This window comes from Pyrus communis, chromosome 1 (genome assembly GCF_963583255.1).
Source record: "Pyrus communis chromosome 1, drPyrComm1.1, whole genome shotgun sequence".
Taxonomy (NCBI): domain Eukaryota; kingdom Viridiplantae; phylum Streptophyta; class Magnoliopsida; order Rosales; family Rosaceae; genus Pyrus; species Pyrus communis.
In genome coordinates, this window is record NC_084803.1 from 13,761,905 (window position 1) to 13,774,396 (window position 12,492).

Consider the following 12,492-nt stretch of genomic DNA (forward strand, 5'->3'; position numbering starts at 1 on the left):
TCTGAAATATCATATACTTTGGAGTACCATTGAGATTTTGTTAGGCAATAGTACCACTACACTTATTTTTTGAAAAAGCAAACGCTGAGTATTAATAGTAGTAAGGGTTGTTCAATATTTGGTCATTAAATAGAAAATTCATGTGAAGGAGAACTAACCTTCATCAGCATTGTTAAAAATGATCGATAACATATTAATAGGTTTTGTTATTGGAAATGATATTTGAAGTTCACAGCAATAATGCTTTCTTCAATAGAAAATGAATGCGCATTCCATAGTTAGACCCTCATATTCAAAGCAGACATTGTTGGAGCTACTGTTTGTTTCAGAATGACTAAAAGTGTTTTGTGGATTAACAATCATTTTGGACATGATTTTAATCGAAAACTTTAAATGATCATTTTGTATACATTTCGATTTCAGTTTTATACTTTAAAAAAAAAAAAAAAAAGGAAAAAAAAGCTAAATTGAAAACATATTTTGGTAATATAATTAGTTTTCAGTTTAAAAAAGAAAAAAACAAAAAGATATTTGTTTAACAAATGATATTATTTATATTAAGATCTACTCTAATCTTTGGAAAAAAAAAACTCAAATTTTAGGTTTTAAACTTACCCCAACTTCCTCCAACCCTTGGGGAAAATATGAATTTTAACCAAAACTCATTTCTGGGGCAAAATTAGCCCAAGATTCCCCTAGGTTAGTGGGGCTGATCCACTATATATATGTATTTTTTTTAGTTATATGTTTATAAATTCGTTGAATCCAATAGCTAAGATATAATATGATCAAATCCAACGGTAAAAAACAGATCTAATGGTTCAAATTTAAATCTAATGGCTAAAGTAATTATAAAAAAAAAATTTATTTTATGTGTTTCATAATCTTTCGTAGTGTTCCATGAGTTTCATGGTGTGTGTTTAGTGATTTTTCAATATTTATCGAAATCTAAACATTTTTAGGTTAAAATGTTCGTAAAATTAAATTAGGATAGTCTACATAAACTTTTTTTTTTTTTAAAAAGTTACTTTAAGAAAAAAAATTATCCTAAATTCATTTTTTAATAATCTCGTGCTACAAATTTAACTCAGAAGGGTTGGAGGAAAAAAACGGTTACTGGGTTAAAACCTAAATTGTTTGGTCTAAGGGGGTGGGGGAATAAGCCAAACCTCACAATAGGCTGTCGATAATGTGATTCAAATTCACCTTTGACTAGAATTGAACCTAAGACCTCTCATTTACAAGTGAAGAAGAATAACACTAGACCGTCGTATTAAGTGTGACACGCCCTGATCCCGATGTCCAGGGGACATCGGGATGGCCACGTGTTGGCTGACACCCTCGGGTGACACAAGCCATTTAATGAATGCATTTGCTGAGAACATGTGAAACATGCATGTAAATTTCGTGCGAACTACGCAATGTTATATCCAACATAAACCTTATAAAATAATATAATAATATTCAACTGTCAACAATGATAATGATAGTGATAATGCATGACCTGTTCAGAGCATACATCTAATTCAGAATACAAGCGGAAGATGCTATTACAATGATGTCAAAGCAGAAAGGATGGCACGATGTCACTGGTATGGGAATGCCTCATAGCTCAGATCGTAAGCCTCGTTCCTATGTCTTGAGGGGGCGCAAAACAAACATGAGTGGACCAAGTTGATATATAAGTAGTACAAACATAGTTATTCAATAACGTACTATCCCCCAAAGTTTATGAAAACTAATAGCATAATATGTGATAGGATTTCCGAAAACCCAAGCATGCTATAAAACCTTTCATAAAACATATATCATATATTGTGTGCTAACTAGTGGTATGATAATCGCCCGAAGGTTCTCCATCACGCACCCGTATGCAGAACATACGCCACGTGCCCGTAGGTAGAACAATCGCCCATAGGTAGGACATACGCCTGTAGGTAAGACAATCGCCCGTGGGCAAGACATACGCTCGTCGTCGATGAACCATGTGAAATAAGAAGGATGAAATCACCGGAAATAGTCGCATCTAAGCACATAAAGGGTTCAATTAATAAAACTCTATCATAACAATTGAATTTTAGGAAACGGACGTCATAAACGGATTCAGGACATCGAAAAACATAAGGAGGACCTCAAGTACCCCCACATGTCGCCGCACATGCCCTCACCTGCCGCCATGGGTTGCCGGAAAGTTGGCTTGAAAAGTCGCCGGAGCCATCGTTGGTGCTTGTGCTCCACGCGCTGGCATCAGCTCGGCCTCACGCGTGCCCACGCACAGGGTCACGCGTGGCTGGGCTCAGGGTTTGGGCCTGAGGGTTTTGGGCTTGACTTAGTGGGCTGGGCTTGACATATTGGGCTTCTGGGCTTCTCAAATGGGTTGGTTCCATGGCCCAATGGTCGGGGTTCCCTTGGGTTTCAGGTTAAGGGTTGAGCTGGGTTTCAAAGGGTTTTAGGCTTGGGTTCTAAGGGTTTGGGCCGGGGGTTTAATGGGCCAAAGGCCCGAGTCATTACGGCCCAAAGGCTTTGTTTCAATTAGGTTTTGGGCCTGAAAGCCCGTCCCAAGGCTTGGGTTTGGGTCTTGACCTAGTTTTGTGAGGAAGAGGGCCAGAGATTTGGGCGGGAATCTCCTTGACTCCGTTTTGGGGTCAAATTTCAACCAAATTTCATCATACAAAAGCCAAAATGAAGATAAAATAGTAGGGATTCGAGTTGTACCAAGATAGGTTGGAGTTGACGTCGGAGACGACAGGAAAAAGGCCTAAAACCTACGGTCTTTCACCATAAAATTGAAAAATGCTTCCCCAAGTTGTTTTTGTGCTTAAACCTTCACCAAATTCATTTTCCATTCAATAACCAAGTAGTCTAGACTATGAAGGAAGGAGATCAAAAGGTGATTTCGACTTACCTTCGTCGGAAAATGCTTGTACTGTGACTGTAACGGTGTCGGGAAAGAGAGAGGAAAAGTTGGGTGTTTGGTCGAGGGCGAGGGTTGTTGTCACTACCAACAGGTGGTGATGATGGTGTGTGTGTGGATCGGGGAAAGGGAGAAAGTGTGTGAGAGAGATAAGAGTGAGGGTTGAGAGATAGAGAGATTCGAGAGTGAGAGTGGGCTCGGGGAGAAGGAGAGAATGAGAGAGAAAAGAGATGGGGATGGGGGTGGTGCCACGTGGCAAGCAAAGAGAGGGGAAGAATTTGGAGAAAGTCCAAAAAGGAAATCGGATTGGGTAAGTGATAAGGGGCAAACTGGTCATTTCATAACTCTGTTAATATGACAAAATACATAATTCGGGATCGGATTTCACAAAGTGGTACTAAAAGACATGTTTTAAAAACTCAAGAAAATAGTTTTTGTTTAGGTTTAAACTTTTTTGTTCACTGAGCTTATACCTAAAGTCTATTTTGGTCATTATGTTTTTAATTTAACCAATTTGATTGGTATGTTTTACCAAGTTTACAGTGTGAATCACTTTCGATTCTTCAAGAAACGCTCAAATGTTTATGAAACTTATGATAAGCTTTCACTGAAAGCAATTTTTTGAAAAAATTACGAGATAAGTGCTTTCTATAAAAGCACTCGCATACAAACCGTGGGTTCTAAACGTGCTTGCTATAAGAATAGTATAGAATGCTCTCACGTACGGCGTGTTGGGACAATCCCGCACGTGAACCTGTCTGCGTCTTCCGAGTCCCTTTAAAAGCAATGCTCCCCACGTGTACCTCTGTGCTCTCTTACCGTCAGCTCCAAATGTGCAGCTTTCACTCGGCCGTTAAAACAAACAAACAAACAAACCGAAGGCAAAAACACCAGACGCCTTTTCCCGCGTGCCGGTAAAACCAACCAATTTCTGACAAAAATATCCGACCCAGAATTGGGCCTCGGTTTAAAGCCCACGAATCCCTCAAGGCCCAAAAGTGCAATTACAGAAAACCCATTGGGCCTTGGAAAAACTTAGATTTACAATAAGCGTGCCAAAATAACGATCGTGCGGGGCCCACCACTCGAGAGTTGCCGCGTGCAAGGTGTCGTCGACGCTGCTGATTGCATTCCTTAACCACTACACCAAAACACCGCGTGAGGGGAAAACTCGACGAATCGGAAGCTTTCAAAAGCCGACGAATTCAATCCTTTTTTGGAAAAATCTAATCGAAAGCGCAGCGCGCAGAGACGATCCGATCCGATCCAGGCCAAACCTGAGAAGTTTCAGATCGATTTTCGACCGTTCGATCCGTCGCCATGAGTTTCCTCTTCGGCAAGCGGAAGACGCCCGCAGGTTCGTAGATTGATCAATTTGGTTGAGTTTTATGTTGTTTTAGGGTTTTGGTTTGTTGAATTTCTATGATTTTTTATTTTCCTGATGTAAAATTTTGTATTGTGTTTCAGTAGATTTTGAAATTGTAGAGAGACTAATTGGAGCAATACCGAGAAATTTAAACAATTTATTTGTTAATCAGATAATCAAATAAATGAGGTTTTTGTTTCCCCAATTTTTTATGGCTGTGTAGTTACTTGTGAATAGGAAGCTGAATTGGAGGGGATATAAGATTTAATCCATTAGAAGTCAATCTAGTTTGTCAATGCTTTTCGCCAGTTCTTTGTTTTGCAATCTATGTGTATGCGTATGCGTATGGGACATCGTTAGGGTTTGGACCAGAAATTCCACCCAATATCCGGAATTGAACCCGTAGCGGTGTGATGTGTAATTTTCAGTTGGATTATGTGAATACAAAATGAAAAAAATCTAACTACTTGAAGTAGAAGGATATCTATACAATTGCGAACCTTTCATTTGTACACTATACGCTGCTATTTGCATATTGATATCTAAGTTTCATTGCTCAATTGGTAATTCGGTTGTTTGCTTCTTAAAGTTTGTGTACATTTTTGTGTTCTATCTGACGGTAGACTTGATTTATGTCTTGATTCTTGTCTTGGGGCATGTAACACTAATTTGTATTCGTATCATTGTTTTGTGAGAATTACTGTTTTATAAGCTGAAATTGTATATTTGGGTCTGAATTTGTGATTTTAGAACTTTTGCGGGAAAACAAGAGGATGCTGGACAAATCTATTCGAGAGATAGAGAGGGAGAGAGGAGCTCTCCAAGGACAAGAGAAGAAACTAATTCTAGAGATTAAGAAAAGTGCCAAGCAAGGGCAGATGGTGTGTTATTTTCTCTCTGCTATTTGCTGTTTTGCTTTATTTTTCGTGAGGCTCGATTTCAGTATCTTCCTCTGTTTGTGCTTTGTGGCTGAGCTACTCTTGACCGCAGACCTAAACTCCCTTGGCTCATTGTTGCCTAATTATCTGTCTCTGAGTTTTAGTTATGAAGTTGGTGTTATACATACATAGAACATTTTCCGCTTTTACCTTGTAGCGTATAGACTTTGGTTTGATGGTCGCATAGCCTAACTGTGCTTTTTATCTGTCCAACTTTGTTTCAGGGAGCTGTTAAAGTTATGGCGAAAGACCTTGTTCGAACACGACATCAGATTGAAAAGTTCTACAAGCTCAAATCTCAACTCCAGGGTGTATCTCTTAGAATTCAGGTATATCTACATTCTGTGATTTATGCCTTTTAATCCATGTGAACGAAAGGTAGCTCTGTCATTATTTGGGTATCCTATTGGATGAGTTGTATTCTTAGAATTACTTTTTTCTTTCAGACGTTGAAATCCACACAAGCTATGGGAGAGGCAATGAAAGGAGTGACGAAGGCAATGGGCCAGATGAACAGGCAGATGAACTTGCCATCACTGCAGAAAATTATGCAAGAATTTGAGAGGCAGAATGAGAAGATGGAATTGACAACTGAGGTGATGGGTGATGCTATTGATGATGCGCTGGAAGGAGATGAGGAAGAGGAGGAAACCGACGAACTAGTGAGCCAAGTTCTTGATGAAATTGGAATTAACGTCAACCAAGAGGTACTTACATCAGTCGAGAACTCGTACATTTTTCCTCTCCGCTGTGGTTGACGAATTTAAAGTTTCTGAGCAGCGATAACATTTCTATTGTTTTCTTATTCTCTGCAGCTTGTTAATGCACCATCGGCTGCTGTTGCTGCACCAGCTGCGAAGAACAAAGTTCCGCAAGTGGAAACAGCAGCAGCTGGAGCTGATGACGGTGGGATAGATAGTGATTTACAGGCGAGGCTAGACAATTTAAGAAGGATGTAGATTTCAATTTCTTGTATATTATTGGCAGTGTGAGAGGTGAGAGGTCTTTTGTGCATTGTAATATATGTGAAAAATTTATGCCGGAATTTATCGAATCAAGATTTGACACGCGGATATTTTAATAAAATTACATTCGGTAAATTTGTACACAACAAACATGCTATGAATATGAGGAGATGCACATGCTTTGTAATGGTGAGATCGAGCTAGAGAACCCAACTTTCAAAAGGGTAAGCCTAAACTACGGGAGAGATTTAAACTTGGGTGCAGAAAGCAAGTTGTAAACTCGAAACACATTGACGGTCTGAGAGTTGTGAACACGGTGACGGGATTCAAAATTTTATCTCGTGGAGGCGAACCTAATAACGCTACAATACTAGAATCTTTTCTACAAGAAAAAACCCTCAAAATTTTGAAAATGGAGTTATGATGTTTTCATTGAATACAGTTGCAAGCGTATGATACATTGTCTTTGCAGAAATCACATGAACTCACTGCAAACTGTTCAAGTTGTTGATTTTTTTTGGCATTTTCGAATATTTTGATGACGGAAGGAAATCGTGATCACAAGTTGCAAGCGTAAGAACCAACAAAAATTTCAGTATCATATACAATACAGTGCCAGTTTAAATTTGGATCCAACTGTGGCGAAATATTTTTACAATGTTTATCTAATCGGGCAATTTTCATTGTACTTGAATACGACAAAGTAACGTTACTATTTTACTTAAATTACAATAAGTAAATTTGTTTTGTATTAATATACTCTAAAAAAATGTATTAAAACTATTGTTTAGCTTATTATAACATGTAAAATTATACATTAGAGTAACTTGTATTCCTGATAATTTGGTAAAAAATTCTCCACCTAATCCTTGTTTTCTACCATGCACTCCTTGATACCATCGTCCCACTTTACAAACCAACAAACTCCCAAAAAAAAAAAAAAAAAAAAAAAAAAGCCTTAAAAAAAAAAGGGAAATTTCAAGTTTTTCTTTCTTTCTGTAAATGGAAAAAAAAAAAAAAATGAAGGAAAAAAAAGAAATTAAAAAAAAAAAAAAAAAACCCTAGAAAGCTCAGACTAGCAGGCCTTCTCTGGAATTGTCCTCCGGCGTGGTCGTCAACTGCGGATGACACCATGAGCTGACGGGCACGGGCGTGCGACAGAGCGGGCACTCAGAGTGAGAGTAGAGCCACATGTCTATGCAAGGAGCATGAAAAGAGTGCTTGCAAGTAGGCAGCTTTCTTATATCTTCTCCATCCTCAAAAACTGACAAACAAACAGCACATTCAACAGAATTTTCATCTTTTGCGTTTGATCCCTCTTTCTTCTGGTACCTGAAGCTGCCCAAGTTCTCAAAGCTCCTACTCCTCCTTGTTCTTGAGAGATCAACCAAACTGTTTGATGGTCTTGACGCCGGAGACTGGCCATGGCGCCTCGAAGTCCATTTGATGAAGATAAGGTTGTACATGGCTAGGATTATGCCGGCTGTTCCGAAGACTATGAGGCCATAATACAGCATGGGTAAGTTGGTTTTCGGTGACGGAGGAGGCGGTGGCGGCTGTGAAATGGGGCTTTGTATTGCGTAGAGCTTGTAACCCATTGTTTTGGGTTTTTGGTGAAAGTGGCAAGAGGATTTGGAGAGGAGGAGGAGGGGCCTTAAATTAGTACTAGCTAGTTGTTTTAATTTCACAAAGAAGATTCTCCACTCTAGGCCATGTTATTATTAAATAGGTTTAAATTAAAATAAATTAACAATAATACTATTTAGACACACAAATTGAACACGCTTGATAATACATATTCTTCAGCACAATTAAGCGATTTTATCTGTATCGAGACAATCAACTTTAAAATAAGAAGTCGTTAGTCGAAAAGCCGTGGTCGTTATGTAGTTGTGGAAATAATGAACTTTGTTTATGATCTTTGGGGGTAAAGAATGATTGAAAGAAGACAAAGGAATGCACAATCACAGGACACTAAGCAAGGGTGGAGGAGAGTGACTTCAACTTGTAGATAAGAATTATTTCTCTCTCTCTCAGTCTGCCTTATTCTTGGCTAAGAGAACAATTAAATAGATATATTATTGTTCGATATGGTCGTATGAACGACCTGCAATCAACAAAATAAATTAAAATATTATCCGGCAGTTGTTTTATTCACTAATCTTGTGTAACTATTTATCCTTTAATTGGTAAACCGTGGCTTTACAATTAAAAATTGTTAGGTATGAGCAAATCAAATTGAGTTGAAATTTACTTGAGGTTTAGAAATTTACACACATAATGATACTTTAGGAGTCAAAGTAACGGCAACCCCATATTTTATAGGAGAATATAATTACGGGATGTGTAAATGTGAAGACTCTAAGCCTTATAAATATTAGTTTTTTAGTGTTAAAACTTAAAAGAGAATTGAAACATTAAAAGAATTAACTGTTAAATACGGGATGTGTAAATGTCTAGACTCGGATGCTTTCCTTAACCATATAGCGCAATAATCGGTTTCAATAGCAGATATGTCCACACTTTTTTCCTTCAATGGTTGTGACTAAAATAGATTTTTGGAGGACTTAATCATGAAGAAACCAAAAGAACCAAAACCATGTCGACTCTTGGAACCTAATTTTTATGGACCTTGCCTCTGGTCATGCATCCCTTCTCAGATACGTGCAAGTATTAGTAAGGGGCGTTTTGATACAGATGCCTAGCTCTTGAAATTTTAAGATTAAACATCCATGTCTTTTAGAATTTTGATTAAACATATTCCTACAATTTAGGCGCCACATAATACAAGATTATATGATTTCTCATTATATGTAGTGTACCAAATTAACTATAAAATCTCTAGTGGTTATGATTCAGTATTCAATTTCAACATAATTCTATTACAATTTTAAGGAACAACTTGATATTTGCTTCTATTTCTTACGTACCTTTTTCTTCCAACTCCACACCGTATTGGAGCACACACCAACTCTTCCAATCGATGTGTATATCGTACCACCGTTTAAGTTAATTTAATGACTGTTCTCCACCAACTTTGATGGTGGTATGATATATCACACCTTCAAATTTGAATATTGATACCATAGGGTAAGTGTCACATCCTGGCCCGGGCCCCCACCACAACCCGGGCTCGACTCCACCGTAGTACGATATTGTTCGCTTTGGGCCCTACCATACCCTCACGGTTTTGTTTCTGGGAACTCACACGAGAACTTCTCAGTGGGTCACCCATCCTGGGATTGCTCTCGTGCAAACTTGCTTAACTTCAGAGTTCCGATGAACTCCAAAGCTAGTGAGCTCCCAAAAAGCCTCGTGCTAGGTAGAGATGAGAATATACACATAAGGCTTACATGATCCACTCCCCTGGGCGATGTGGGATGTTACAATAAGCCTTTTGTTTTACCGCACTTTGTATCCATGTTTTCATAATTTTCACGTACCATGGTACATTTGGAAAGTTAACTTCGATTGGCACAATGCCTTCTAGATATTATAGTGGGTACATGTCACTTTAACATGAGGTACGTTTCAAGTTGCATGGTACATTTGGAAATTTAACTTCGATTGGCGCATTGCCTTCTAGATATTATAGTGGATACGTTTCACTTTAACATGAGGTACGTTTCAAGTTGCTTGGTACGTTTTAATTCAACATTGGTACGTTTTAATTCGATACTGGTATGTTTTAATTTGACTTTGGTACGTTTCAATTTGACATTGGTACGTTTCTATTTGAAAAATAAATTGTAATCATCCATGTCAAGAGATATAAGATACAATGTGTGTATACTCAATAATGGTGGATATAAAGATCGCAGAACATTCGTAAGCCAATAAAATAGATCATTGTTTATGAACGCCTAATTTCTCTATCTCCCCTAACAAATTTCAGCTTATTTTCAATAGCTATTTTATCTCTCCCTCTTTCTCTTTCTCTCTCCCTTGCAAAATTTCTCACGACCGTATCTCTCTTTTGATGAACTGGGTGAGAGACACAAAAAAGTAGAAAACTGTTCTCTGATTTTTAGGGAGATAATTAAAAATTAGTAATAGATATTAAAGGATAAACTGGAAATGAGTATATATCATTTTACATTAATAATAGATAATGAATTAAATAAGAAAATGCTGATGTGGACATACATTAATTTTAATTTCTAGGAAGAGGACATGCGATTAACTTCTTCTAACTCTCATAAATTCAACTGCTAAACACATTCTCCCTTTGTTATAAATTATCTGTCTACCTCGGGAGTATTTCAAGCAATTGCTTTGGCCCCAAGTCTCCAGCATCATATCAAACGAATCGTCAATAAATTGCAGGGATCCAAGATCTTGTCCACTGCATTGTACTAACTAACAACACATCACACACAATGGATAAGATGGACGCCAAAAAGATCAGTGGAGAACCCGAATCCGAATCCAAATCCCATTCAGTCGCTTTAATGGCCTCGTCATCACTACCATCCCTTCCTTCAGAAATATGGTTTGATCAGATTCTAACACGAACATCGCTCGAAAGTCTAGGCCGGTGTAGGCTGGTTTCAAAGGAGTGGAATCACATCACGTATGACTCAAGGTTCTGGCAACTTCTTTGCGAGAGAAGTGGCACAGTTTCGGGGTTTCTAGTCGAGAATCGGGTCAAATATGGGAAAACTTTACAAACGTTCGTGTCTGTTGATAATAAGGCAAACAAGAATTTGACACACTCAGTTATGGACTTCATGCCTGTCCCAGTGCGCATTGAAGCTGTGAGTCGTCAAGGTCTAGTGTTTTGTATGAGCGAAAATAATTACCAACTTTTTGTCTGCAAACCTACCACTAGGCAATGGGAAAAGTTACCGAATCCAAGGAACAGGTATTTCACTTCGACGACTGCCATAGTTGTGTTAAGTTCAAAGCCTCTAAGGTACAAGATTATTCAGATTTCAAGAGCCCGGTATCCCTTCTTCAAGGTCAAGTCAACACAGTACTTAAAGTGGAGATTTGAGGTGTTTGATTCAAACACTTGGGCGTGGAGGCAGTTGAAGGATGTAAGCTTACCTTATTCTATTTGCTTATACGGCTTTAACCGGCGCTACATATCAGTATGTGGTGGATTCTATTGGCGATTAGCGGACAACAAAATATTTGCTTTTCATTATGAAGATGATAAAGAGAGTTGGGAACGATTTGATTTACCACAGCCGGTGAGGGATTGTGAGGATTTAAGTTACAATCGACTCGTGGAGTACCAAGGCCGGCTTGGATTGATTTGCATCTATAGGGAGTCCATGGACCTGTGGGTTATGGAAGATCATGAAAAAAAAGTATGGAGAAAGATACGGAGATTGAGCATGGAAGGGCTTAAAGAAGTGGAGGGCTATTGTCCTCCCCCTGTTGCATTTTACAGCAGTGATATTGCACTTGTGAAAGGGCACGAAAAACTCATATTTTACAATTTTCGAGATTCTAGTTCTAATGTAGTGAGATTAGGGTTTGATCCTAGTGAAGTTTTCAAGCTGCAATCGGATTCTGAGAGAGTTAATTTGAGGGGTACCTGTCCGTAGATGGAGCTGGCAAGATTTTAGTTTCACTTCTCTATAAGTTTATATTTACATTTAGTTTGTTTTGTTATTTGTGTTGTTATTTCATAGGTTTATAAACTTCTTGTTGAATGCTTTATCAATAGAACTTTGTTGTCAATGTTAATTTTGTTCATATTTTTTACTTACACACTAAGCCCCTGAAAGCCTAATCTCAAAGAGAAATTATATAGAAACTGAGATTCTCTCTGTAAAGATTGATTTTCATTGATTGAATAATTATGACAGTACAAGAAGATATATATAGCCACAAGCTTATTACACTAGTACCTTTAACTTCTACAACTAATTACACAATTACCACAACTAACTGTTTACTATTATAACAAACTAGTGGCTAGTTTCGATGATTTAGCATCTATCTTAATACACCCCCTCAAGCAGAGCTTGGGATCAACTATTGAACCAAGAGGAAGCTTGGACTTGAGATAGCTAAATCGACTTTTAGATAGAGATTTAATATGAATGTCAGCCAATTGATCTTGACTACAAACAAATTGAACTTTGATGAGATAAGCCAATATCAACTCCCTGATATAATGGTAGTCGATTTCAACGTGTTTGGTTTTAACATGAAACACCGGATTGGAAGCAACAAAGATGGCTGAAATGTTGTCACACCATAGGGTAGGAACCTGAGAGAGTGGGAAACCAATGTCACAAATTTTTTTACAAATCCAAGTAAGTTCAGCAGTTGTGTGTCCTAAAGAATGATATT

General features: G+C 38.0%; 3 protein-coding genes across 3 annotated transcripts; 2 read left to right on the plus strand and 1 right to left on the minus strand.

Annotated features, from left to right (window-relative positions):
- Positions 1-4,061: 4,061 nt before the first annotated feature.
- LOC137741912 (vacuolar protein sorting-associated protein 2 homolog 1-like) lies at positions 4,062-6,333 on the plus strand. The gene is made up of 5 exons (XM_068481614.1): positions 4,062-4,271; positions 5,031-5,161; positions 5,443-5,547; positions 5,665-5,925; positions 6,034-6,333. Exons 1-5 carry the CDS (start codon positions 4,235-4,237, stop codon positions 6,175-6,177), a joined length of 678 nt encoding a protein of 225 aa, XP_068337715.1. The 5' UTR covers positions 4,062-4,234; the 3' UTR covers positions 6,178-6,333.
- Positions 6,334-7,253: 920 nt separating this feature from the next.
- On the minus strand, positions 7,254-7,781 carry LOC137749478 (RING-H2 finger protein ATL16-like). Its single transcript, XM_068489609.1, has one exon. It carries the CDS (start codon positions 7,779-7,781, stop codon positions 7,254-7,256), a length of 528 nt encoding a protein of 175 aa, XP_068345710.1.
- A 2,781-nt stretch (positions 7,782-10,562) lies between these two features.
- LOC137749566 (F-box protein At5g49610-like) lies at positions 10,563-11,738 on the plus strand. The gene has a single exon (XM_068446294.1). The coding sequence runs from the start codon at positions 10,563-10,565 to the stop codon at positions 11,736-11,738; it is 1,176 nt and encodes a 391-aa protein (XP_068302395.1).
- The last annotated feature ends 754 nt before the right edge of the window (positions 11,739-12,492 follow it).